The 27,665-nt window shown below is 55.5% G+C and overlaps 5 protein-coding genes across 5 annotated transcripts; 3 read left to right on the top strand and 2 right to left on the bottom strand.

Moving 5' to 3' along the window:
* Positions 1–409: 409 nt before the first annotated feature.
* On the bottom strand, positions 410–2,495 carry CDEST_04627 (Putative D-isomer specific 2-hydroxyacid dehydrogenase, catalytic domain-containing protein). The gene is made up of 3 exons (XM_062920786.1): positions 2,018–2,495; positions 1,552–1,706; positions 410–1,489 (listed from the first exon to the last, which is right to left on the bottom strand). The coding sequence occupies exons 1-3, from the start codon at positions 2,252–2,254 to the stop codon at positions 598–600; spliced, it is 1,284 nt and encodes a 427-aa protein (XP_062776837.1). The 5' UTR covers positions 2,255–2,495; the 3' UTR covers positions 410–597.
* Positions 2,496–6,115: 3,620 nt separating this feature from the next.
* Positions 6,116–7,262, top strand: CDEST_04626 (uncharacterized protein; the record flags this gene model as incomplete). The annotated part of the gene is made up of 1 exon (XM_062920785.1): positions 6,116–7,262. One exon carries the CDS (start codon positions 6,116–6,118, stop codon positions 7,163–7,165), a length of 1,050 nt encoding a protein of 349 aa, XP_062776836.1. The 3' UTR covers positions 7,166–7,262.
* A 1,944-nt stretch (positions 7,263–9,206) lies between these two features.
* CDEST_04625 (uncharacterized protein) lies at positions 9,207–11,096 on the top strand (the record flags this gene model as incomplete). Its single annotated transcript, XM_062920784.1, has 1 exon — positions 9,207–11,096. One exon carries the CDS (start codon positions 9,207–9,209, stop codon positions 11,094–11,096), a length of 1,890 nt encoding a protein of 629 aa, XP_062776835.1.
* A 6,472-nt stretch (positions 11,097–17,568) lies between these two features.
* CDEST_04624 (Putative malic oxidoreductase, malic enzyme domain, malic enzyme, NAD-binding protein) lies at positions 17,569–21,778 on the top strand. Its single transcript, XM_062920783.1, has 4 exons — positions 17,569–17,764; positions 17,976–19,444; positions 19,717–20,147; positions 20,205–21,778. The coding sequence occupies exons 2-4, from the start codon at positions 18,697–18,699 to the stop codon at positions 21,429–21,431; spliced, it is 2,406 nt and encodes an 801-aa protein (XP_062776834.1). The 5' UTR covers positions 17,569–17,764; positions 17,976–18,696; the 3' UTR covers positions 21,432–21,778.
* Positions 21,779–22,884: 1,106 nt separating this feature from the next.
* Positions 22,885–26,830, bottom strand: CDEST_04623 (Putative GAR domain-containing protein). The gene has a single exon (XM_062920782.1). It carries the CDS (start codon positions 26,192–26,194, stop codon positions 23,414–23,416), a length of 2,781 nt encoding a protein of 926 aa, XP_062776833.1. The 5' UTR covers positions 26,195–26,830; the 3' UTR covers positions 22,885–23,413.
* Between the last annotated feature and the right edge of the window lie 835 nt (positions 26,831–27,665).

Here is a 27,665-nt window from a genome sequence, read left to right as displayed (position 1 = left end):
ACTTTACACTGCGGCCAACATCCGGTGCCATGGGAGGTGGTGATGAACGACCCACGCGAGACTCGAGAGAACGAGACTCCTAGAGGCGTGGAATGAAGTGGATAGACCCAACCGACGGACGGCGATAGCGTCTGAACTGAACAACTTGTGCCAGGTACTTAGTCACCTCGTAATGCATACAAACGCACACGGCCACAGGACTGGCCTACTTTCCACAAGAGCTTTCACGGCTTCGCTGTCCAGAGCAGCGCAAGCCCCTAGAGGCTCGGCCGAGACCAGGCGGACGAACACCAGCGAAGATGTGTGGATATTAACAAGCCTGCCTGCCTTCTTCCTCGTGGCACCTCGTAGCAAAAAGATCACCAGCCTCATTAGTTGGCTCGTATCTACCAGAGTACGACCGTAAACGTTTTCAGAGTATGCATCGCATCAGGTTACATTTCTTATGTACGGTAACCTATATTTCAGATACCAAAGTGCCAATGCCAATGCCAATGCCCCCAAAAGAAAACCAGAATTCAAACGCTAAAGCCGTCACATATCCTAAGCAGCCCAGATGCCGTTCTGTTTGAGTGCTATGCCATCGCTATCCGCCGCTTATTTCTTCTCACGTTGGCCGTATGCCTTGGTGGCGTAATCACCCTTGTGGACGATGAGATCTTCGGGCTTGTAGTCTTCGCGGCCGCTCAAGTAGCTGTCAATGATGGCCTTGGTACCGTCTGCGTAACGCTTCTGGGCATCGAGAGAGGTACCAGACATGTGAGGGACCATGGCGTTGCCGCCGCCGAAGGGGTTCTTGGCGGTGCGCAGAGGATGGTCGGCAGGGGCGGGCTGGGGGAACCAGACATCACCACCGTAGCCAGCGAGGTGGCCGGACTTGAGGGCCTCCGCGACATCCTCCTTGACGATGATGGCACCGCGGGCGGTGTTGATGAGGTAGGAACCCTTCTTCATCTTCGAGATAAGGTCCTTGTTGAAGAGACCGCGCGTCTTCTCGTGCAGAGGAGCGTTGATGGTGACGACGTCGCACTGGGCGAGCATCTCCTCCAAGTTCTCGACACGGCGGCAGCCAATCTCCTTCTCCTTCTCAGGAGACAAGGGCTGGTAGTCGTAGTAGAGAAGCTCCTTGCAGTCAAAGGCCTTGAGGCGGCGCAGGACACGCTCACCGATACGGCCAATGGCGACAGTGCCAACAGTCTTGCCCTCGAGGTCGTACTCCTGCTTGGCAACGGCGGCGACGTTCCAGTCACCGCGCTCGACCTGCTCGTGAGCGGGGACGAAGTTGCGGATGAGGACGAGAATGGTCATGACGACGTGCTCGGCAACGGAGACGACATTGGAGCCGGTGACTTCGGCGACTGTGACGCCGCCATTGGTCTTGTTGGCAGCGTTCAGGTCGACATGGTCGGAGCCGATGCCAGCAGTGACGGCAAGCTTCAGGTTCTTGGCCTTGGCAAGACGCTCGGCAGTAAGGTAACCGGGGTGGAAGCTAGGGGTTGTGTAAGTTTCGTGTGCCCGTGACTCAAGTGTCAGGTAACTTGGATAACTTACGGGGTTGTGATGATGATCTCGGCATCGACAAGTTCCTGGTCGAACTTTGAGTTCTCGCCATCCTTGTCAGAAGTGGTAACCAGAGTGTGGCCCTGGTCCTCGAGCCACTTTCGGATGCCGAGCTCGTTCTCGGTGGTGCCCAAAAGGCCAGGAACCTGTTCGGACTCTAATGTCAGCCAGGTAGCTCTCCAGGGATGTGGATACCATATGCCATGCACCCCGCATTTGGTGGTTTCGCAGACACCTCGCCAAGAAGTTGGGGGAGGATGCCGATGTATCAGCGATCGACCTCCGAGCCCCGCACCCTCCCGTCATCCCCGCACCAGCTTTCCACAGCGGGAGCACGGCGGGGCATCAGCTGCGGGAGCTACTATCATACTGACGTGGTGGTGCGGGTTTCTTGGACAAAGCACCGGGCCATTGATTGTGTGATTGTGAAACGAACGGGAATAGAGTGGGCACTCACGTCTTTGGCGTGCTGACCGCCGTCGTAAAGGACTGCAAGAACCTTGACCTGGTTTTGGCGAGTAGTTGTTAGTGTACGGATTGAATTGAGCTGACCAGGCAGCTTGCGAGCGAGAACCGAAGGTGCGCCAGCGGCTCGGCTGAAGGCAGGCCTTGCGAGGGACGATGCCTTGGAGGTTTGAAGTCCCCGAGGAGCCGAGGAAGCAATAGAACGGATGCTACGAGAGAGAAATACCATTGTGACGTTTGTAGTAAAAGAGATGAGGTTGTCAAGAGACAGAAAGGGACCGTCGAGCTGGGGCGGAGGGAGGTCGGTATATATAGTAGTGATTTGGAAAGATGAGAAATCCGGTTCTTCGGATCCAGGAGATGACTGGTTGCTGAATTGGTTGTATGAGATCTGGGTGAGAATAAGTCAACGGAAAAGCGGCCGGGGCATGTTGTATTTATGCTCGTGAGCACCGGCGGGCGGCGGCTGACCGGGATGAAGAGGCGGGGAATAAGACCCGGGAGTGAGGCAGACAGACATCAGAAAGCGGCAAGAGAATCCGACAAAGTCTCATCGGTGCCCATGCTGCGGCTTGGTCTGTTCTGGGCCCTGCTGGCTCGATGGATGTGTGTGTGTGTGTGTGGAATGGTTGCCTCTCCTCCTCTCTCGCGCCCCCTTCCCGCGGCCGTTTGCCTTCATCTCCTCCACCTTCCCGAGATACAGGTTGTCCATGCCCCTCCTTTCCAGAGTATCCCCTGGGCCAGTCAGATATCGGACGGGTATCGGAAGGTTTAAGGCAGCGAGACTGGAGCACGGCACGGATGTGTACTGGTATTATTTGCCAGTATCAACTCCCACAGAGTACCCTACCTACGCAACAGCAAGGAAAGGAACATGGCAATGTTTCCGTCAGCCACAAGGTGCCCGGGTGCACGCAGCAGGGAGGGGCAGCAAGTGCAGCAGCTACTTACACCTACCTACCTACCTACAGTACAAGTTTGTCTGAGACTCGGGATCTCCAAATCAGGTACTGTATGGCCGTGGGGAAAGCTCCTACGCGTCCGATCATTGGTTGGTGCATCATCCATCCCCTGGTCGTTCATCCCCTCCACCCGAGCAAGAAGCAGTAACGAGCCCCCGCCCGCTTCAGTTGGGTTGGCAGCACCTTTCCATGACGATGAAACGCTGCGATCCCCCCGGCAAATCTTCAACTCCAACATTGTCTGCGGCGAACGTCTTCCGCGCGCACCATGAAATGCAGAACAAGGCTACGCTCACCCGGCAGCAACAGTCAGCAGCACTAGCATCTCTCATGTCTCCGTATCCTATCAGCGTGATTCGAAATGAGGGGTAATGACCTTCCAAGCTCGCACCATATTCCATCCAATACAGCTTGATCTTATCACCTAATCATATTGCGACCTCTCCAATCGTTAACCGCCGTCGTTCACGGATCGTCCGATTCGGTGACACAACCAGCGCTTTCCGTCGTCCAGAGTTGCATCAGGTCCTTTGGTTCAATCCGCAGATAGATGGAGGCCTGGTTGCTTTCAGCTGTGGACTAGGAGGATAGCACGATGCACAGATCAGCCCGCGTACGCCGGTCCCAGGCCAGGCGCACGGAGATTTGTCGTCAAGCTCGATGTCGAAAGGGCTGTTGGTACCCCTCCGGTGATGGTTCGGCGTTCTGTCGGGTTTTGCGTGAGGGGTTCGATTCCGGCCACAGCTTGCCTCGCATGGCATGCTTTTTGGTGCCCTGGAGCTATCCAGCAAGCGTCGGCATCTCTCCCGTGCTGCAACGCCGGGTCCATTCGCGGCTTGTCAGTAGTTACTGTCACTGTGCTTGGCACAAATTTCGGGGTTTCGTTATGCTCGAGGTTCTCACAAGCCCGAAAACCCGGCGGTGGTGTCGATTGTCGTCAGCAGTGGAATCCGACAATCGACCACGACATAAAAGTGACGGATTAAACGTGCCATGGCTTCGTAGTTTCGATCAAATTCCGTCGATGACGGCACAATGGCCCGCTCGCTGCTTGCGGCCCCGTCTGGTGGTTCTCAATCCACTGTTGTGGGACGTGTTGCCACAACCAAAGGGGAGACAAACATACTTGCTACATATTCTTATAATTGAGGAATTATCTCACAAACGGGCGCTTGGTCTAGGGGTATGATTTTCGCTTCGCACTTCCGTTAGGAACGCGCCTTTGTGAAAGGTCGTGGGTTCAATTCCCACAGTGTCCATTTTTGCTGACCAATCTTACTTCATTCACTCACTCACTTACTTACTATATACACATACACTACATTATAAAATGTGTTGTCTTTTTTTTGTTAATTTTCTTCTGTAGCCTGTAAAGTTATTGTTTGTTTGTTTGTATTAACAAATAGGTTACTTAAAAGCTATGTAGAGTTAAAATCTATTATTATATGTACAAACAATATAATGTTCTGTTAGTTTTGTAGTAACGGGCTCTCCCCGCCCTGGTAACTATCAGTGCTTGTTAATAGAGCACAACTCTTCTATCTAGTTCCTAACAGTCAGCTGTTTAGTCCTTTATAGCTTTATAGTAAATCAAGGTTTCCTACTTATCTGTACAAAGTGTACCGAACAAGTCTCGCCGGGTTTGTTTGAGCCATCGTGTCTTTGACCAAAGATAAGGGAAGCCCGCAGTGTAGGTCATCAATCACCAGTGATATAAACCTTGGTTTACTTATTAGGTAAAATGAAGGCTGGGACAGTTAGCTGCCAAAGCAGCACCAAGGGGTTCAAATACCTCTATCACACGCCACTAATGAATTATAGACAGGTTTTGCTATTTTCGGGGGAGCTGCAAGGTCAGCCAGTATGACAGCGGAGCCGGAGGATCGTCAGTTTCACTCGCCATCAAGGTTATATATCGCAAGCAATAACTTACTTATGCTGTTTATCCCGTTCATAGCTTCACTGACGAGACCGAACTCCTCTAATCTTATCTAGCAGACATTACTGGAATTGTATTAGTAGAACCACTGTGAAACAAGACAAAATCAAATTGAATGGGTTTTTACTCTTCTGTAGTACTCCAGAGAGAGCAAAAAGAACTGATCCAAGTCTTGGTATTGTTTGGGAGTTTGTTTGATACCGGCGAAATACGATACACAGAATCACTGTCACGATGATGTTTCCATGAAAACAGTCATTCAACCATTGTCTTTTCCGAGCCTGCAGTCCATCTTCATTCTGGATCGCCATATTTGGCAGCGCGAAGTGAAAGCAATAGCCGCAATCAATATATGGCGATGCTCAGAGACAGGATTACATTCCAATTAATGTTGACTGGGGTTAAAATAGGTTGAGCTGAAGAGACCATGTCATAAATGCACATGGCAGTAACAATTGGCCTCTGATCGAGTGGCCAAGTATCACCAGGTAAGATGTGTCAAATACTAGCCACATTTCCCTGATGGTTAGTTTAGACTGTCTTTCTGATTGATTCGAGCCCAGCGAGATAGACCCCAATCTCGCAAGTGAAAACTCATTCGGATTCAGGGAACCCCCCCCTCCCACGTCGTTATCGTTGAGCTACCTGCTCGTTGTTACCAGAATCGCAACCCTGACACCACCCTCGAAGCATGCGGCCTGGATGATCGACCATTTTTTACACGTTGCCGCCGAGGAGAAATCCGCAAGCAGCATAGAAGCCTTCCATTAGGGACAATTCGTGCATTCACCTGAACTTTGAGCTGCGTCCTAGCCTCATCTACGCCACAGGAACGCCCAAAAACTTCATTTTGATAGCCACGAGAAAACCTTCATTTACTGCCAACCCCTCGAATGCGTCATGATATCCTGATCGATTCATCAGCAAATCTGATTGATAGCCTGCGGGCCAGGAAACTAATGCAGTGTGTCAGACCTAGCCTAAACAAACTGCAGTCCCATCATCAGCTCATGGCGTCTTGCTATCGTCGTGCAGTTCTCAAAGCTCCCTACTCATCAGGGTCCCTCCCTCATGAGTCTCTGTAGTCATTGACAAAGTATAAGTTGGCCCTTCGCAGGTCAGCAAGGAACAGTCTGCAAAACAAATCATTCTCGTCTCAGTATTCAAGCCAAGTTGCAACCATTCCATCATGCCTTTCAGCAAGATTCTTTTGGCGGCCATCGCCTTAATGGCACGGCTCGTCCATGCTGAGGATGCTGCCCGGGAGCTTCAACTCTCCCAGAGCCCTCCCAGAACTGTGACTGGAGCGCAAGGCTGCTACACGGACTTCGGTCCGCCGTGGCGCGGCAGCGTTCCGACATTCTCCCGCCTTTACTCATACACGTTTCCCGTCACCGAGTACACCTACACCACGCCAACGACCAGCACCGTGACCGTCACACCCACCATCTCCGACAGGGCTGTTGTAACAACTACGTCAACCGTCACTACGACCACGCACGTCTCATCTATCACTACCGCTACTGTCCGGGCCCCGGCGAGGTTTACTCCCCTTGCCTCTGTCGTTGCCAGAGCGGGCGGTGCCTCTGCCCTCAAGGACACCATAGATGACGCTCAAGCCGAACAGGGAGATGGTGGGAACAGCTTTAGTCTCAGTGTCGACGAAGAAGGAAAATTCATAGCCAGGCCCTTTCTCTGGCCGCAGGCGGTTGTATGCGAGAAGGTTGTCCGCATTTTCACGACCACCACGACAACTATCACGGCTACCTGGGCCGCCACCACGACCACCACACTCCCCGGACCAACCGTGCAGACCACTGTTACAACGACGACCACACAGACTTCCACAGTCACCGACTTCGCCGCCAACCCCACGCAGACCGTCTACGAGGCCTGCCAAGCCAACAACCTGCAGGCCTACCGCGGTCAGCCGCGGTCGTACTTCGTCGAAGCTGTGCACAGCTGGCTCACTACCCGCGAAGAGCGCCGCGCGAGTAGCCCCGAGGGCTGCTGCATCGCATGCCAGACGACGTCCGACTGCGGCGGCAGCCTGTACCATTCCCTCACCAGGACGTGCTACATCTTCAAGTCTGGGGGTAACCGCAAACAGTGTAGATCTCCGGGTGAGCTGCGGTCCACGACGAGAATCACCACCGGCGGCGTCTTCTGGGCCAGTAACGGTGGGTGTGCATCGTGGAGACTTTCGGCCAAGGAGCCGGGGTCCTCGACGGAGGTCTAGGTTTTCGGGGTCATGTCTATTTGATAATAGATACTGGAGTGTTGTATTGCGCAGTTAATGTTGTCACCGAACTTCAGATTTAAAACGATAATGAATCGGAATACAAAGACTTGAAGAATTGTTATAATTCCTCGTGAGGTCCAACCAGGACTGTCCCGGAGCATCTGCCCTTAATAATCCCCGATCCGGGAGGTGGAGATCGGGGGCCGTGCGAACCTGCACACTCAAGATACCTAGGTAGGTACACTGCATAATGTCAGGCAGCGAGAGGCCCCGACAACATCTACTCAGCATCATCATCATCAATATGGTCCCATGTCAGCTGACCAGCTCTTCAAGCTTGCAGCGCCCAAAATAAGTTCCAGGAGTCGCAGAAACATTGTGTATATTAAAGCTGCGAACAAGTGAGCCCCCATGGTCACCCTAATCAAGCGGGTGAAAAAAGGTTACGATGTATTCTGGCCGCCATCTCTTGGCCCGAACGAGCGGCCAGAAAACCGGCATCGGTTCAAGTCGAGTCGAATCGAATCAAAGCCTAAACATGCCCCGCGTCACAATGTTCGAGTTCATTAACTATGTACTACGTCCTTCATAAGTACAACCCCCTCCCCCTACCACTCTTTAGCGGTATCGGCTGACTTGGAGCACACATAGCTTCGAGAATACATACTGCTGCCTTTCTGTCCCGTCGTAGACCACGACGATGCTGTGTTCGGCGTTTCATCAACGTGACGGTGAGGCATGGAGCGAAGACAAAAACGTCGATCACGAAAATGGGAACGAACCCGAAGTCCATTTTCCATTCTGGCCTAGAGACTGCTAAAGCTTACTTTGAAGGTAAGAAACCTGTTGTTTTAACGTCAGTTTTGAGTGGCTGCCAATTGCTCATGTTTGTGGCTCTAGCTGAGGCTTCAAATGCGTGGCCCGGCCGTTCCTCTCGGCATCCAAACCAGCTGCACGACGTCAAGTCCAATTCGTAACAAAAATGGGGGCGACGAGTACATCGGAACCGGCCCCGTAGGAATCTTCACTGTTGAACCCCCCCCCCCCCCCCCCCCCCCCCAGACAAGAGTGACGAGCCAGTACATGAAATAACAACAGCCCACCAGCCATGGCGACTTCCAGGGGTTCGTCAACAGGCAGCCGTTTAGGAGAATTTTGAGCGGCTAAGTACGGGACGGTGGACAAAGTCGGCTGCCAGTGGCCACACAGATGCTAGATGAGACGCCAGCAAGATGGATTACGCCTTACCCGCCACCCCCATTCAACCTCGTTATCAGGAGTCAGGACCAAGGACCGGTCTTTTGGGGCGCAATCGTGCGATCAAGCTAAAGTGCTTGACGTGCCGGTTCGTCTCTCCCGCTCTCCACTATTGAGTGATCGACAATCCTACGCTTCCTTCGAAGGGTGCGGCCCCGGCGACTGCATCATCCGCAGTTCTTTTTACTTCGTACACAGCAGGATGCCTGTATTGTTGCTCGCCTTGAGTATACACACCTCAGGTCGGGGCGTTTCATGACGACGCCATAACGGACAACGCTACAAGCCCAAGAAACACTCAGCGTAAGCGCCGAGCCAACCCAACAAAACATAGGTAACACCAGTTAACAAATAGAAGCAGATGATGTTGAGCGCGCCTCGCGCGTCTGGGTCGCTCGACAGCGAATCTTCACCAACCCGTGGTAGCAATGTCCCGCGTTATCGAATGGATTGCGAGAGATCGAACCACACCGTGGACCCCAAGCCCCTAGATCTGGGTCTCGCTCTTCTCCCCCCCTGTCGTGTGTGACTTTCTATTATTACAGTACTGCACGTCCAGCTTGGCCCCTCGCCACGCGCTTGACAGCGCCTCCCTCCAACCCCCGACGCTGCGTTCATTGCCTGGGACTTTGATTGCTCTTGGCAATGCTGTTAGGCATTTTCTGAATCTGGCTGGCTGGCCCTGATCCGCCCACGAGTTCTCCAGCGTCTCCACGGCGCGCGGCATATGGGCCCGCAAACAAACCCCTGCGATGTCATTTCAATAGGATCCAGGGCAACCATGCGGTCGCAGGCCAGGGAATGGTCAAAAAAACATTACCCGTCCTCTCTGCAGCGGAACCCGGCGTTCAATCTGTCCGTTGTCGTCACCCCCCCCTTCTTCAGCCCTGTCACCGACCGACGACGACTCAGACTCAGACTCGAAGACAACCACGAGGCCGCGACCGCATCCACGATGGCGGAACTAGACCCGAATGCGTGGTACCGCCTCTCGGAGACACGCGTCGACAATAGCACCGGACCCTTCACCCTCAACCTCAGCCTTCGAGATGTCGGCCTGCGAGTCCATCCCATCGCCGACGACGCCGCCGCCGCCTGGCAGTTTCAACCATTCGGCGACGTCAAAGGTCGCTATCTCATGCGCCTCGACCAGGCCGGCGTGAAGCAGCAGCTGGGGGTGTGCTACGATGCAAAAGAGCCCGCTGTCGGCGCTACCGTGGCATGCCTACAGGAGTCGTCCGTTGACGACTCTCAGATCTGGGAGATAACAACATGGAATGGAAAGCCCGAGGAATACAAGTTTGTTAACGTCGCCAACGGGACCAGCTACGTGCTCGATGTACACCCCAAGGCCAATTTGTTTATGAACAAGGACGTCGAGGGCTTGGCAGGCGTGACGGACACGCAGCCTGCGCAGCACTGGGTCATGTCGAGCGTCAGCGCCGTCAACGATGGAGCCTACTCGACGATTTACTCAGGCAACGTGGCGGTGAGCACGAACTCGGCGACACTCTCTGCAGCTTTGACCACCTCGACCGCGAGAACTACAACTACCCCGACGACCCCGACCGCATCCGCCGGCGCAGCGAGCACACCTACTGTTACCCCAATGTCAACTTCTGTCGGCATCTCTCCTGCCGCCGGGGCAGGGATAGGCGTCGGGGTTGCGATAGGGGTCGTGGGCTTGATCGGAGCTATCGCCTTCTTTTGGTGGCGCCGCCAACGACCTGCTACGGCCCAGTATAGCGAAGTGGAGGCGAAGAACAGCGGTAGCCCCGGGATGGGATCTTCCTTGGCGGCCGAGTCTCTGGCAGCCGAGTCTCCGGCAGCCGGGAGCTACGCGCTGCCCTACGGGGTACAGCCCGCCGATGCAAGCTATCCCGGGTATTCCGGAAGGTCTTCCGCGACCATGAGTTACCCGGTTAGGGGTGGAGGAGGGTCACCATCGACAATGAGCTATCCTGTCCCCGTTACCGCCTCGTCTCCGTCTGAGTCCCGCAGCCTCCGGTCGTGGCCGCAAAATGTGTCGGTGAGCGGGCTCGCCGTGCCTGCGACGGTGCCTCGCCATCAGTTCGACCACCCCAGTATACACAACGAGTTTGCGCCAGCCGCGCCCAGCCCGTCATTTGAATCAATATCACGCTTTGGGTTCTCAACAAACGATTCGTCACAAGCCAACTCTACAACAAACCTAAACGATCCAGATCCGCTTCCGAGCGCACACGAGCTGGAAGTGGCCGTGCGGGATGTACCAAGACGTCAGCATGAACTCGGCGATTTTCATCATGGGCCGGAAACCTTCGATATCAGTCGTGAGACGCAACCGGTACCGGCGTCCATACCGGCCCCCCACGCCGAGCTGGGTGCCTTCCAGCATGGTCCCGACACCTTTGCGCAGAGCCACGAAGCCAAGATGCTCGGAGCCCCTACTGCGGAGCTTGGAGCGTACCACCACGGCCCCGATACCTTCGAGGGTGGGCATGAGGACAAAATGCTTGGTGGCTTTCCTCCGGGGGCGGAGAAGTATCAACGTGAACGGGAAGACAAAGTGTTGGGGAGCTTCCACGACCTGATGAACATGGCGCCCAGCGGACGAAGCGATCGGCAAACCGGCCCATCGGATGCCGCCGGGTGGCAGGCATATGAGATGCAGTCGATTCGACCACGGTAACACTACGCCCAGGCGTTGACGACAACCATTATCTTCATGATCAAAAAGACACAAAGGCCGAGATACCCCCTGGGCGGAGGGGCTGAGGAAACTCAATGATACCCACGTGAAGTTCCGCCTACCTTTGCTTCACATCCCATTTATACAAGTCGGAAGACAATTCGTCACGACTTCCCTTGCATCCATCTGTGTATATTGTGTCTATGACACAAAACTGCATGCCCCAGCCCTCATGACTCTTTTACAGCTAGTGCCAGATGCCCTCCAACGTTGGGCGCCGACAGCGCAACTCCTATTTACGAGCAGGTGAATCCAACTCAGAACGGTACACCTCAGACATGCCTCGCATCACAACAACGGCAGGATGGACGCAAGCCAGTTAGTTGGCCCGCATCTCCAGGGGATACTCTAAGGATAGTAGGGGTCTCCAAACACACGACATCTAATTTAATCAGATGCTTGGCGAGCCAGGCAGGGGAGAACAAACCACAGCTCATGTGGCCATGCGGCTTTGACTCGGATGTATCTTCACCTAGACATAACTCTATACTTAGAACACTTCTAATCAACGATTTATGACAGTACCGTACCAGTCTCCTTCCATCTTCGTAAGCTCTCGGCATGTTACGCCGCCCATTGACTACCACCCGCAGTAACAAGGTAGTCGCTAACCGCCTTGAAATCGCTGAAACTGGACGAAATGGGCAACGGTCACGAGAAACCAGTCGAGGAGGCCCGGTCTTGTTTGGCCAGCAAACTTGAACAAACGCAAAGTTCTTCAAGCTGCTCGTGTGAGCAACCCTTCGCAGTGATCACAAGCCCCATCCGCACTGGAGTCGCTTGGCTGCTTTGGCCGACGCCAAATCACATTGGGCGGGGTCTCCAAAAAGGGGTTGCCCTAGTCGACATGCCAATGCAAACGATGCGAGGCCCTTTGATGCCCATTCCGCAAACCAGGTGTTCGTCGAGCAAGACCTAGATCCTCCTAAGGTGAATGTCTACTACTTGCCTCTTGCACTGAGACCGAACGCCGGCATGGAGAGATGGCCGCGGATAGTGCTTGACTTACCGACTGAGCCCCATGGCCAGGGCCAGGCCGACAGCGTGAACGACATCAATCACTTGCTAGAAGCCTACCGGCAGCTCCACCTTCCGACCAACCACATCTTTGATAGCACAAATAAGAGCTAGCGAGTGCTTTCAATCCCTCATGTGTTCCTCGAGCCGCTTCGTGAGTCCCAGACTGAGGGTGGCAGCCTCTCAACTACTTTGCGAACGATGTGGCGGGACCAGAGTTCCTTTGGCCGACCAGCGTGCCCCCAGTGAGGGCCCATTCACTGCTGTAGACCTCCATTGCTGTAGCCTGAGGTCGTGGACCCGAAACCAATTACTGACGTTTTTACGATGCATGTCGGCTTCCGCGACAACGAGTCGGCTCCTCGTGTCGCCATGTGCAAACACGCTCGGTGCGACTCAATGCAGACGGGAATCGGTGTTCAAGGACCCACGGATGATGTCCAGCGACTTCCCGTCAGAAAGTTCCAACCCAGCATCGACATAACCGCATTGCACATTGCACGGAGCAGCCCCGGACAGGTCCCGAAAAACACGGGGTGGAGGTGCTGTACCCAACGATGATGGTCCGGTCCCGACTCTCGTTCACACCTGCGACTTTGTTATGATGGGGTCCGACGACGAAATCCAATACACCGGCCCGACACTCAGAGCGGAAAGACTGGAAAATGAGTTATTGGCACCGAGGTATCTCTCCGTGACGGAGGATGTGTACAGCCACCTCGGCCGGAGCCAGAGAATTGTTTGAAAATATGCCGGAAGCAATTTGTCCAAGCCTGGCTATCCCGTTATCGTCGACAAGGCTATTAATACCACCCGCAGCCACATTCATGCGCCTCTGATAGAACGCAGCGCGCAGTTACATGGGGAATTAGATATCTTGATGACCAGGTCTGGCGCGACATCCGGCTGGCGCTTTCGCTAGGAGGACATTGCTCTATCGAAGAAAGAAGTGGCCTTGATACATCTCGGTACACTGAAGTCACGAGGGCTATTCTCGGCCCTGCAGGCTGCTTGCTTGAAACTGAGGGACGAGGATATTGGGTCCCCTGTGACGAGTTAGACCACTACGCAGTGAGAGGTTTTGTCTGAATCTTTGCTTCGCATCACGACCGCAGACGACAGCATCAACACTATGTTTTCTACCGAACAAACCTCTACCCCCGATGCACAATCGCAACCGCAAACGAAGGGAACGTCCCCACAGCGTGAGACGCAAGTCGTTATGGTTGCAATGTTGGAAAATCAGATGACAAAAGTTGTAAGAACCCGGGGGAAGCAGGGACCGTGTAAGTTCATTGGCCTCCCGGCCAGGCCGATATCGCACCCATGTGACGACTCAGGGACTGTCTAGCGGATCGAGGAGCAAACTCTTCATCATTATGAGCAGCGCATTCAATTTTAACATCAAGGAGTTTGTGCGATTCGATGCCCTCATAGGCTACGGCTTACGACGCCCATCGACTCGTCATACTCCTGGTCATCCATGAGGAGCTCCACGACTAGTTTTGGCAACTCGGAAAGACTCGGGAGCCCTGACAGGCGCCTCCCCTTCCTCGCCGACTTCTGCCCTTGATCGTGGGGCAAATTGTCGTGGTGGTGAGGGGGAACTGGACGAGGCCGCGAACTGTCACGAAGACTGTTCATAATCCCATTGCGGACTCGGGCAATGTCCGAGGGACTTCCCCAGATGCGCGAGCTTGCAGTTGCGTAGACCCAATCAAGAACAGCAATCTCAACTCGATCTTGCATCTGGCGGCATCTCGTTGGTGCCCGAAAAATGGAAACCGGGGTAGAGGTGTCGAAAAAGAGAGAAAGAAGGGGTGGGAAACCCCGAACAAAAAACCGAATTGGCGCGCGCCAGTCGAAAACGGTTCCGAGTTACGGAGACCAACGGAGCTTGTCGGAACCGTGACAGCCCAGAGTTGCATTGTGCGGGGTGCGATGCCCCCGTCCTTAGCTCCATGCGGGGCCGGAGCCGGGTTGAAGCTCTAACCTTAGCTCGAAAGAGCCGCCGGTGGAGCCGGTTAGCAACACCGGTCTGGTTCATGCGGGATGGCTGACATTTGCGTGACACGACAATCGACCCCGAGACCGGCGTTTACCCGTGTAGCTGACGATGATGGATCTCGCAAGGAATGCCTCCCCCCTAGAGCCGTAAGTGAAACATGGCGAGTATGTCAGCAATGTCTCATTCATTGCTGTTCACTGCTGCTGCTGCTGCTGCTGCTGCTGCTGGAATTCGTGAGAGCAAGGCCATTAGGTAATGTTAGGTAATGTCAATTGCCGTCGGCGCCAGGTGCCCCATCAGGTGTACGTCGTGGTCAAAGCGGTGAGAATGAAAAGGGAAAGTGTTGGGTTAAGGTTGGCGCGTCTGATGGTTGTTGACAAGAAGCTTGGCGGTGTCCTTGTCCAGACGCCAAGTTCGCCAAGTCCCAGGAAAGGATCGCGGGTGAAGAAGGTTGTCTCAGCACGTGTGGGAGTCTGGGGTGAATCACGATAAGCCAGCTACTGTTACCATGGGGGTAATCTCGGGCAATTGAGTAGGAGTTGATGGCGGCATGGCGGACCAAACTCGGGCTTCTCGTCCAATGTGAGTGATGAGATGGAAGCTGGTGATTGTACATCTTGTTCGTCTTGAGCCAAGAGGTAAAACCAACAAAAGGGAAAAAAAGAGTTCAACTCAAAAGTCTTTGGACATCAATACTCTCCGACGGACCTCCACGATGCAGGCGCACGCCCGAATCGCTCCGAGCCATCACCTAGACATGCAGCAACCAACTGAAGCAGGCATAGCGCCGAGACGAACGGCATGCATCAGCTCAAGTACTATGAACTTGGTCGATGCGTTGCAACACAGACGTCGCCCTTTCAACGTGGTTTCGTCCGAAGTTTCGATCCAAAGTGCTGTCCACAGCAGGCCCAGTGGAAAAGCTAGGAAGGGCACTTGAGCATAATTTGCCGTGCTTCAAACCGGCCGAAACTGTGACTTGCAAGCAGCTTCGTGTTTGAGACTGGTGGAGGCAGCGGGTGTACGATGTAGAGACGCTGGAGGAGGCCCTGCGTCGACCAGGAGACGGAGAACGGGGAGGAGGAGGTGCAGTCGTCGAGAGGGAGCCCGGCTGGGAGCGCCAAAGTCTGGCAAGGGGGTGTGAAAACTCTGGAGCCAGGGCCTGGCTTTCGGTACTAGTGGGTCTGCCGTCGGCGTGTGCTGTGGATCTGCGCTCTCATGGCTTGCCGCTAGAGCGGAACCCCCTGTGGAGGGATCGGGCAAAGTCGGGAGTCTGTCGAATTTGAGGGCTTGTAGGGAGAGTCATGCCGCCCAGCTCATGCCGATGTCTCGTGCTTGTCGTTCTCAAATTTTGTTCATTCCCTTTTCTGATCTCGATGATTTGGAGATTCGGGGGTTTTTGGCCCACCATGCCGTAAGCGTTGTAGGAAGATGGTGGGCAATAAACGGCGCCGAATCAGGGGTTGAACACGAGTTCATTAGGTGTCCAGCCGCGGGATATCGCCGACTCTGACATTCCTATATTCTGAAAGCCAAATGGGGCTTAAAGAGACTGCAACCGTCTGACTGACCGTTGTCCCAATAAGCTACGGGGGTGTTCGTGCTTCTGTATCCGTATCACGATACAGATACAGGGTATCCATCGAGCGTCGTCTTTTCAAGCTGCAAAATGTTCAGCCAGATTCCAGAAGGGGCCCGGAAAATGCCAAGAGGAAAGGTACTTACTTGGGTACCTGCAGGCACACCGTCGCATTGCAAGACAGCAGGGATAAGAATTCCGACGGCCGACCCGGACCCAACAGACTGTGGACGGCCGGAGACCCGTCCAGGGCAGCCCAGCAGTGCAACACACTCATACACGGCCCACCGACGCCCAGCTCTGGAGGACAACGGTTCGGGACGCAGGGGCAAGAAACTGCTAGCCTGAAGAGGGCGTCGGCCAGCAATCATGGCTGTTGTCATTGGCCGAATGTTGAAGATTTTCTCCTGCTGTGTTGCTCACGTTTGAACATCCGACGTGTCGACATTGCGGCCCCTTTCTTCTGACTGACGATGGAAGTCAGCTGCGACGTACTTGAAAGATTACATACATCGGCCGTTGATTGCTGCCGCCCGTCCCATTTCTACGCTGAGATGGTCAGCCAGAACGGATGAGGACCGCGACACGACAGGTATTGGTCAAGCAGCAGTCTTGTGCATACGGAGGGGAAGGTTGGGGGAGCCTGAAGGTGACAACGCAGCTCCGTGACCGTCCCGGGGACCGTCGGGCGCCGGGGTTGCAGGTAGGTCGAAGGAGCCCGGACGAATCATTGCTCGGAAGAGCTAGCGTCGGTGAGATGTCCGGCCAGCGAAGATGGGGGGCACGAACGAAGTGTTCCACCACACAAGGAAAGCAGAGTGAACAGTTGCTACTATGCTAGCGAGGCATTGTAGGTACTTCGCACATTGCAGAGGACTGGTGGTGGGTTCGAGGAGGCAGAGAGGGGACGAGGAGGAGACGGGATGCAGCTGCAAGACGCGACAGGGTCAAGGGCGCGAGGGCGACGACAACGTACATTGGGCTGCATGACTGACGACCTTTGGACTGAAGTGCCGACAGTAGACACATTGTGCCGTATTTGTCGGGGGGATTCCCAGGGGTTTATGCTGACTTCGCGCATCCTCACCGGTTGGAGGCGCCGACTCCCAACAAAACGGCATGCCAGCAACGGCCATTTGGGGTAAAACTAGCCGCTATTTAGGTTCCTAGATGCAGGTGCAAGACGGCGAAGACAGATACACCCAAATGGCAGCTGTCGGGTTCGAGGCTGTGTTGACAACTTGTGAAGTGTGTGTATGTGTGTGAGTGAAGTTGCTCCTCGGTTGAGGGCCGCAAGGGGAAAAGAAATCCAGGACTCCCCGGGAGAGGAGGATACGTAGGACTGGACAGGGGGCCGACGAAGAAAGTCCAAGTGGACAATGTGGAGAGAATCAAGCAAACAATTGTCGGGAGAGCAGGGCCGATTAGCAACGACGAAGCCTCCCGGATCGCTCCTTTTTTGTGTCTTTTTTTGTTATTTCCCCTTCGAGTGTTCTTTCCTTCTTTGAGTCGCCTCATAATTTGCACATCGGAGTAAGGCGAGACCGATCCGGTGGTCGGAGGGGGCTTCCGGTAGACACGGCAGGGACGCCCTCTAGAAATAGCAGTCACGCACTTGCTGTCCAGAGTCTTCCCGTTTTGTTTTTGTCGCCATCAGTTGGGATTGAGCGAGACAAGTTTTTGGAACCGACACAATTGAATCATTTCCTGTCACCTTGAAAAGAAAGTACTCCACGGCCTTTTGCAAAGTACTTGTCTACCTACGGACCTACCCACCTCTACCTCCCGCTACCTAGATACCTTACATCCTTCGCGGAGAGCCCGACCCCACTCACCGGCCGGCAGACAAGACAAGCTGGGCTGGACTGCCGTTGCTTAGGCTGACTTGACATCCCACGTCAACCTTCCAGATTCCGTCAGCTCACCTCATCCGACGTATCCAAGTGACGGACCGTGAACGGACTTTGACCTCCACTGCGAGCCTCCTGCTTAGGTTTACGACAGGTACGATATGATGCCCCTTGTGTGGATGACCCGCCTTGCTGCATCTCTTTCATCGTTCCTCAGCTTCCAATTCCATGTTCGGTCTGGTGTAAACAAGCATCGCATCGTTTACGAAGTACAGACTCCGCCATTGTGAGCTGATGGAAACGGGCCGTTCACTGACAAAGAGTACTCTACCTCCTAGACAGTATACTAATCACCCGTTTGCTAGTGCGACTCACCTCTCCCTCCCCCCGGCTTGGAACAGGCCGGATACTCCGTCCCGGCGTCACCAGGTACTCACCTTGCCGTGCGTCCCGTCAACTCACCGACGCCCCCTTTCGACTGAACCCCTAGTCGAGGTTCCAGCACGACCTGTCGCATCGCCTAGAGCTGTCCGTGGGCCTTACTCCAACTCAAGAAATTTCCACTCGGCCTTCTCCAACTCAGCCAAAACTGGGCACGGAAAACGACCATCAACAGGGAAAAAAAGAAATTACCAATTCCTGGGATCGGGTCTGGCTTCCGTCTTCTCCCACCCTCCACACCAAGCCCCCGGTTCAACTACGACCCCCAGTCTCCCGAGCCCCACGCCGCACACCCTGCCACACACACACACACCCTCTTAGACCCCCAATTTGGGTAGGATACGGGTTGGTCTTCCTTCTCCTAGAGACCGTGAAGGTACATCACACAACTGCATTTCGATTCGAACCTTGGGGTTCCTCGCGCAAACGTTCTCGCACACTCATCCGCGCGCCCCCTTGCTCCCGCCATCCAGTCTTCAGAGTGCGCCATCCCATCCCGATTCTCGTTCCTCGTCTGCCCGTCTCCCGCCCCCAGCCTTCCCCAAAGTACCCGGTACCTCGGAGCCTGACCTTGCTGCCATCCCTCCTTCTTGAAACCGCGTTGAAACCCCCCTTCTCCCTATCATTCCCAGATACTCCGTCCACATGGGTATAAGTCGAGGTACCTGGCTGGGCACGCCTCCATCGCGAACCCGACCTGTTCACAAGGTTTTAAACCGACTTTTCCTCGTCCGCGGTCCAGTTGCAGGGAACACGACGCACTTCTCCTCTGTTGGTCCATCCAATGCGACTATTGCTGCTCCACGCTTTCACCACACTCTAAATTACTCTCCTGCGCCTTCCCCGAAGTCCGCTCCTTCGAGTCCTACTCCTCATCAACGACTAACAACAAGTCCCGGCCGGTCCCATTACACCACCACTATCCGTACTCCTCACGCTCGTCTGCTTCGCCTCGGAGCTCCAACGACTACTAATTGCCTCGTCCCGTCGCCCACTCTCGCCTCCTCTTTCTTCTCCGCACATCTCCCACCGACACATGCGCCGGTAATGTCAATGGCGTCGTATCCCTTCAGTTCAGCCAGCTCCTCAGACATCTCTACGCCCCGGTCCGCCTCACCGTCGCCATCGTCCGTCGCTTCTGTCCGCTCTTCTCGCTCTTCTATATCTAACAAGCGCATGTCCATGTCCAGTCGCAGGATGACTGACTTCAATCCCATGTCTTCTGTTGATATCAACGCCATTGAGGAGAAGATGAGAATGGCCTCCCTTGATCAGCACCGTGGATACTCCCAGAACACCTTTGGCGAGGTCCAACAATACCGTACCACCGAGTACGTGCCCAAGACCCAGGCCACCGCCTACCAGATCCTGCGGGAGCCCCTCTGGAACAAAGGTGAGTTGAATCGCAGCCTCTGCGCTCTACTCCACTTGCACTGAACCTACTGCACGCATTGGCTTCCCCAACATGCCGTATCCCTTCACTTCCACCCTTCTATATAGCCTCCCTTCTTTTCCTCTGTCCCCCTACCCAACACTGTTCTGAGTCCTTCACCTTACCCCGCATGGCTTCTCTACTCTCACGACGCGTGTGTCGTCTCCCCCTTCGACTTCTGCCTCGTGCTCCCATCCACACCTCGTCCAAGCTAACCGCCATGGTCGAATCAGGCCTGTCTTTCACCCCCGAAGAGCGCGTCACCAGGAATCTCACCGGCCTCATCCCCCACACCATGGAGAGCCTTCAGACGCAGTGCCAGCGGGCCATGAAGATGATCAACACCCGCCAGACCGATGTCGACAAGTACCTCTACCTGTCGTCGCTCAAGGCCCAAAACTTTGACCTCTTCTACCGCCTGCTAATGGACAACATCCGCGAGCTCATGCCCCTCGTCTACACCCCCACCATCGGCGACGTCTGCCTGCAGTACTCGACCCTCTACACCCGCCCCGAGGCCCTGTACATTTCGATTAAGCAGCGAAAGTCCATCCGCACTATGCTCCGCAACTGGCCCTACCCCAACCCCCAGATCTGTGTCGTCACGGACGGCTCCCGTATTTTGGGTCTCGGCGACCTCGGCGTCAACGGTGTTGGTATCTCGGTAAGTGCTTCGCCGTCATTGTATGTCGCGAGACCAAGCAACTAACCTCCCCTCTAGATCGGCAAGCTTGCACTGTACACCGGCGCCGCCGGCATCCACCCCGAGAACACTCTGCCCATTGTCCTCGACACCGGCACCAACAACGAGACCAATCTGAAGGATCCCTTTTACCTTGGCATCCGTTCCAAGCGCGTGTCCGTGGCGGAGCAGCAGGCGTTCATGGACGAGTTCATGGAGGCCGCCACCGAGGTCTACCCTAACATGACGGTCCAGTTCGAGGATTTTGAGTCCGAGAAGGCCTTCAACTACCTCGACCGCTACCGCAACAAGTACCGCTGCTTTAACGACGACATTCAAGGCACTGGCGCCGTCGTCCTCGCCGGGTACATTAACGCCGTCGAGCTCTCGGGTGTTCCTCTCGAGGAGCAACGCCTCGTCTTCATGGGCGCCGGCTCCGCCGGTGTCGGTGTCGCCAAGCAGCTCGTCGAGTACTACACCAAGCGCGGCCTCAGCGAGCAGGTGGCCAGGGACAAGTTCTGGCTTGTCGACACCAAGGGCCTCGTCACAAAGGACCGCGGCGACAAGCTCGCCGAACACAAGAAGTACTTTGCCCGTACCGACAACAATGGCCACCAGTTCCGCACGCTCGAGGAGGTGATCGAGTACGTCAAGCCCACTGCGCTTGTCGGCCTCACCGCCACCTTCGGCGTCTTCACCGAGTCCGTTGTCCGCGCCCTCAAGGCCTCTGTCGACTCTGGTGGTCTCGGCCGCCGCCCTATCCTCTTCCCTCTCAGCAACCCTCTCACCAAGGCCGAGTGCACCTTCGAGCAGGCCGTGCAGTGGACCGACGGCACCGCAATCTTCGCCTCGGGATCACCCTTCTCCCCCTTTACCATGAAGACCCCCGATGGCCAGGCCATCACCTACCACCCCAACCAGGGCAACAACGTTTACGTCTTCCCTGGACTGGGTCTCGGCGCCATCCTCGCCAAGGCCTCCAAGGTCACGGACGACATGGTCTACACCTCGGCCGCCGCCCTCGCCGCGTCCCTCAACGCCGACGAGATCCACAAGGGTCTCATCTACCCCCGCATTGAGCGTGTGCGTGACGCAAGCATCATCGTCGCCCGCGAGGTGATGAAGTCGGCCCGCCGCGACGGCGTCTCCACGTTGCCCGAGTCTCAGTGGGTTGAGTGGGAGGAGTGGGGTGACGTTGCCCTCGACGCCTGGATCAAGGAGCGCATCTACGACCCCATCAGCTTCTCCGAGAAGAGCCGTATCTAGAATGTGTTCGAAGGACAGATTGAGTTGGATGTACGGACCAAAAGGCCTGGACAAGGTATACCTGAGATGTTCTCAGCGGGTTTGGTTTTCGGCGTTGGGGTAGGCATCAGGGGCCTTGCTTTCATGATCCCGAAATTTGAGCGAAGGGATTACATTTCACCGTCACCAAAAGGACGACAACCCTTTTTACACCAGGACGCCCCCATGCCACCGTTACCGAGCGCATGGTCGCGTCGGTCTTTGATTCCCGGCATATCGTTATCGCTTAGATGTGGGGGGACGCGTAATCTAATGGTTATGGAAACGCGACATAGAAATAGATTTATGCCTCCATTGGTCACGGCGTATGCTTGATGTGTGGAGCTCGGTGACATGAATAAAGTGAATGCCTTCCTTGGGTGTTTCGATTGCATCGGGGACGGCAAGACAGGCCCCTCTCTCTCGTAGCGGTAAGGGGAAGACGGAAGCTTCGTAGATTCCCCAAATTCCTGTCCCCGCATGGGACGACCCCCACCCCGTTCCCCAGCTCCCCCCCAAATTTTCCGTCTCCAACTGGCGAACCGTTGTCTGAAGTGTGTTGGGGAAAGCTCGGAACCTGTTGGGAGAAGGCGGGGGGTGTGTGTCAAACTCTCTCTCTTGGTCTAGGCCAGACTGGGTAGAAGGGCGCATGCGCAGCACCTGTCGGAGGAGAGCTTTCCTGCCGCGATTCGTAGTGACTGCCTTTTTATTCTCCTGACTTGTGAGACAAACGACGAACAAAACCCGGGCCGAGAGGATACGCTAGAGAATCGAAAACAAGACAATGCAATAGCAGCAGCAGCAGCAGCAGCAAGACATAAGGAGGGAGGGATGTGCCTTCGGTCTCGCTCATGTTCTCTCCCAAACCAGGGGGGGTGATAGATAAGCTCAAGCTCCCCCTCGGCTCAATAAGGTTATCAGTCGGTAACGGACGGAGGTTCCACGGTGTTCGTGGGAGGAGGTCGCGAGAGATGTTAATGAGCACCAACTATGATGTGCCCTCTACAAATGTACATTGTACACCAACCCGCGCAACACCCATTCTCATCGCGTTTTGTGCTGTTTGTTTGAGTTCGTTTGTCTTATAAGCTGCGCCGAAAAAGGACTTCGGATGGTTATGCGCCAAGCACCGACGTTCGGGGCGGCTTCGGGGTTTCATCCACGAACCCCCCCCCCCCCCAGCCCCCTCCCCACGCGCCGCCGACTGGGACGATGGTGGACGTAGGCCGGGCCATGCCCGGCCTAGTTAGTGTACAGGTATTGGGAACCCGGGGATTGCGACCCTGGCCATCGCCGACGAACTTACTCCCTCACCCTCCTTCGGGTGAAGCTTGATTACACGGCACACCGACCAGTCGGGGGGAGGGTCGCGCGGAGTATATACATGCTGATGTCCATGTGTGGTAGGGCGGGACAGGGGTGAATCAAACGCCGGTGTTCCTCGTCTGCCTAAACTAGGGGAGGATAAAGCTTTGCCCCCTCCCATGCGGCTGTTTGACTACACCTGTGACTTCCAGCCTAGGACGACGTCACTGCATGTTGCTGGCTAGCTGCGAACTTTTGTTTGATTTCAACTACTTAGCTCTAGCTCGAGCAATGCATCGAGAAAAAGGTAGAAAAAGAAAGAAAAGGGGTATTCGTAATAAGAGGAGGACAGCAAGAAAATAACTGGTGGGGACCATGCGAAGTGGTCGAGACAAAGAAATGTGAAAACAGGCCATGCTCTGCCGTTGTGATGAAGCTCCCAAAGCCCTGGTGATATAACCAAATGGTCTCTCATGGTATGCTTCGCCTCGTGAGAGTGAAAGACACGCTCCCAACTCCATGCATTGCGTAAAGCAGCTTGCCCAAAACGTATCCGTCCATCATGTAGAATGGTCTCGTCCGAGCAGGCATTCCCACGCCCATAAAAATGCGCCCTACCGATTACGCCTCAAGCATCGTTTTACGCCAGTCCATTGTTTTCAACCCTTCCGGAAAAGTCGCTTTGTGCCCCCGACCTTGCCCATGTCCCCAAACTCGGAGGCCCTGCGCGCCTCGCCGCTAGCGAGACGCACCTTCTCCTTGACGCTCTCCACCCACGCCCGGCTTTCTTCACTCATCTCCACCTTGCGGCCCGTTGGGCCGGCCAGCCCGAGAAACGAGCTCTCCTCTTCCTCCCAGCTGATGTGAGAGCTGGACCGCGACCGATTGGAATCCTCTGAGGACGGTGTAAACTTGTCCGGGATCGGCGGGACCGCCGGCGTGTTGGGCAGAAGTCTTGGCACCGACGGACCTGAGACGTCGCCTGAGCCGAAAGACTTCCTAGACTTTCGGACGTTAAGCGGCGTCATCGGGGACATCTCTAGGGCCGACGCCGGTCGGCTTGGAGGGCTCGAGTTTGCGGCGGCGCGGCTGCTAGCGCGCGGCAAGTCCTGCACTTCGACCTTGGCCGTCTCCAACGGGCCGGCAGAGCGACGACCGTGATGAGTGGCGTACTCCTTGAGATATTCGCCAAGATCGGCCCATCCGCCACCGACGCGCACCATGACCCGCTCACCGTGCTCGCCGACACAGCGGATGGAAAGTTTGATGGGAGCTTCGCCAGTGGAGCGGGATAGGTGGTAGACCCTGATGTCATTCCTGCTCTGGGGACGCCTTGGTCTGGGGTTCTTGGCATAAGCCGGAGCGAGGGTCAACCACGGCGTGGGCGCGCGTGAGGATGCTCGAGACGCCATGGACATGCTGGACCCCGTGCGTCGGATAGCCTCCCGCGAAGGCTTCTTGAGCCGCTTCGCGGGCAGGTCCGGCGGCGGGGGGTTCAGGTCGACCTTGGGCGTGGCCCTGGCCAACTTGATGTTGGCTGGGATGGACTCTAGGATGTCGCTGATTTGCTGCCGAAGGTGGTCGTCGGATGCGTTGGACTCTCTCGGTGTCCCCACACTGATAAATGAGTGATCATAATCCTCTTCGATATAGGCTGACTCCAAGGGCAGCGCCGGCAGCAGACCCTCGTCCTGGGGCCTCATCATCGGACTCACGCTATGGTCTCTGAAGCTGTGTCGGAACGGGGGTGAGCTGGGAGGACTAATACTCATGAAGCGGTCGACAGCGGACTTTCGTTCTGGGGCTTCGGCACGCTTCTGGCGTGGCAGGGGCGGGGATGCTGAGACCTCAGGCATATCACTAGAGGCGTCTACTAACAGGCTTGTGTGGCCGTTGACGACTGTTGACGACTCCGAGGCGTCACTACCGCGCCGGCCCGGACGGATCAAAGGAGGGAGCTGGATCTCGTCCTCGGATTCTAATGTGTCAGGCAGATTCTCCACGTCATCAGCGGGGGGCGAGGGCTCAGATTTCGCGTTGTTTTCGAAAATTGCCCTAAGCTTCGACACGACGGATTCTTTGTTGCCCTGGGATAGGCCAGTCTTCTTTGCGCTGTTGTTTCGTACCTCAGCTAACGGGGTTCGCTTGGGCTTTGGCACCTCGCTGGAGCCATCGAGACTGCTGGTGGACAGCTGTTTTGGGGACAGCTCGATTGTGTCGCCCTCGTCTGTGCCGACAGAATGATCTGGAGTGGCCTCGCCAGAGTTGTCAGAGAGGCTGGTCTGCTGTGTCTCCTCTTGCGGGGGATCAACGGCGATTGCCACTGGCAAGGCTACAGTCTTTGGATCGTCTTGGACAACTGGCAGAGCCAAGGTCACAGTCGGTTCAGGCCTGACTTCGGCGATAGCCCTTTCGCGCCACTCTCCTTGTCGCATCTTTTGTTCGCCACAAGCTACCCATTCGGCGTAGTTCCGCTCAACGGCCTCCATGCGATCAAGCCAGTGGTCGGGCAGCGTGTCTTGCAGCCCCTCCAGGCTGTCGAGCATAAAGTCAAGACTGCGGCCGGATTTGGCAATCTGCTTTTCCAGCACGCCTTTGACCACAACGAAAGCATGTTTGAGACGGGAGAGGTTGTCGTCCGCTTGGTTTTCGGGCGCGTCGTTAACTGGCGTCTCTGTCGGAGACGAAAGCACTTTCCACGCAGAATCAAGTGCGAACTCGGTCTCTGCGATACCGGCCAATAAGCCAGGTATCCGATGAAGAATAGAAAGCCGAATCTGCCAGACTTTCAGCAGCCGACACAGCTTGGATAGATTCGGCAGTGCTTGGATGATGACGGCAGTGAGAAGAGCCGTCAAATCATCCATCCGATTGTAAGAGAGTACCGTCGTCGCAGCAGACCGCGAACCCAATATGGGTGTCCCGGGCCGCGAAAGCGGAATGATGTGTGTGTGCATGACATGAGTCTTTATGTCTTCAATGTGCAGCTCGTCCATGTCGTGAGAAATACCGTGCACTCGCTGCTCGTACCGAGCCACGTCTTTAGCCGGCAGACACCCCAGGTACGCTCTATCAGAGACTCCCGCGTCATCTATTCTCCTTGTCTTAGCGTCCGGCATTTCGAAGCCGATACAGCCACCGGTGGTTGGCCAGGGCCAGTTGGAGAGCTCTTCGAGCCACTCATATATCTTGCGGTTGGCCACGGCGGCGCGCATGGCGAATTCCTGTTCACCAACAGTAGAGTTGTCGAGGCAGTGCTTTAGCTCGGCGCTGGGCGTTTGAAGCATTTCAACGGCGGTCATGGGCGTCAGGCGGCCCAGCAGATCGTCGGTGATTCGGGTACGGGTGGGCGAGTGCTCGTCAGAGCGGAGGTACTGGCGCCTGGATGGGTGCAGGTGCTGACCCGTGCCGGGCGTGAAGGGTGGAGGAGGATCGGTCATGGTGTTGGGTTGGTTGATTTCAGGGATAAAATAAGCGTTCGGTTTGTCGAGCAAGCAGGCATGGCTTGCTTCTATGAGCCTGGGAAGAAGACGTCTGCGATGTTGAGGATGGCCATATCGGGGATCATCGGTGGTGTTTGTTGACAGTCGTCATAATCAAGGACGCCTACAGTTCCTTCGGCTTCCTGGCTTATGTCTCACTCTCTCGCTCTTGTCCAAGATGCCTGAGTGTCGCGACGAGGGAAAGAAGCCAAACCCAGGCGAAGTTGTTCCGTCGGAGAAGAGCGTTGTCTTTCGTTATGGTAAGGTAGCTGCGGGATGCTGGTGGAAAAAGAAAGCAGGGCGCGACGTGGGTTCCTGAAGATGCAAGGGAGCGCAGGGGGTTTGGTGAAAGGTGTTGGTAAATATGTACGAAAGAGGATGGAGCAGGTAGGAATGCTGAATACCTAGGTGCGGCGGCTATGTCTTTGTGTTCAAGGAAAGTAAGAAGGGGATAGTAGTGAACGGTGGAAGAACGAGGATGTTTCGTGCGGGTTGGAGAATCGAAAGTTGACGCGACGACGCCTGACACCTGATACCGGGAAGGGCAAAGGAAGAGCGACGGGCAGGTAAAAGGAAATTGGGAGTCTGGCGCAGTCAAAAGGAAGAGGAGATTTAATGAGATTTGATGGATATTGGTTCCAGTTCCAGTACGGGGGATGAGAGTGGGACAGCCAGGTACCCGAAGGCCGGGACGCAGCGGGCGAGGTACCTGCCTGCCCCAGTGCTCATGGTCCATGGGCTAGCGAGGATTGATCGGTTCGTGTGGAGTTGCAGCTGTTCTGGGTTCAATGGCAGGCTTGCAACATCCCTGTCAGAACGAACGCGCCAGCCTGTCCAGCCCAGTCTTGTCTGTCTGTCTTAAACGGAAACCCAACACAGTCACCTAATAATACCACCACAACTATCAAGCTCGGCCACCGGAAGCTGTCCACGTCGCGTCTCCACACTGCTCGCTCTCTTCCGCGACTTCCTAACGGACTCACGACATGGCTTTGTGCCGTATGCCAGTTAGCCGATCGCGTTCCGGCAACCACCTAGCACAGTAGCTACGGTGGGCTATTCCTTGCAACCTGCGATGCCTCCATCCTGCGTGGCCCTGAGGAACTCCAGGGCACCCTTGCGGGAGATGGTGCCACCGCCGTATCTTGACGTCTTCCGCAACCATCATGACGGCCTTGCGATGGATGTCCCTGCTGGGTGTTGATGCGCCCACCGTAAGCCTCTGGCCCTCGGCGGCCTGGACCAGCAGGAGGCCAGTGTCTGAACGCGTATGTCGAGTGTCTTGCCACTTTTTGCATTGATCAGATCGAATTGCCTAAAGTGCGGACATTAACCTTCTTAGTAGCCCTTACCCTGGTTCCCCTCGTTCGTCGCTTTCGCACCTTTCCTCTCTCCCACCAGATGAGATGACATGCTGCACGACATTGGC

The sequence above is a fragment of the Colletotrichum destructivum genome, chromosome 3 (assembly GCF_034447905.1).
Source record: "Colletotrichum destructivum chromosome 3, complete sequence".
Classification (NCBI taxonomy): Eukaryota; Fungi; Ascomycota; class Sordariomycetes; order Glomerellales; family Glomerellaceae; genus Colletotrichum; species Colletotrichum destructivum.
This window is presented reverse-complemented; position numbering and strand designations above follow the sequence as displayed.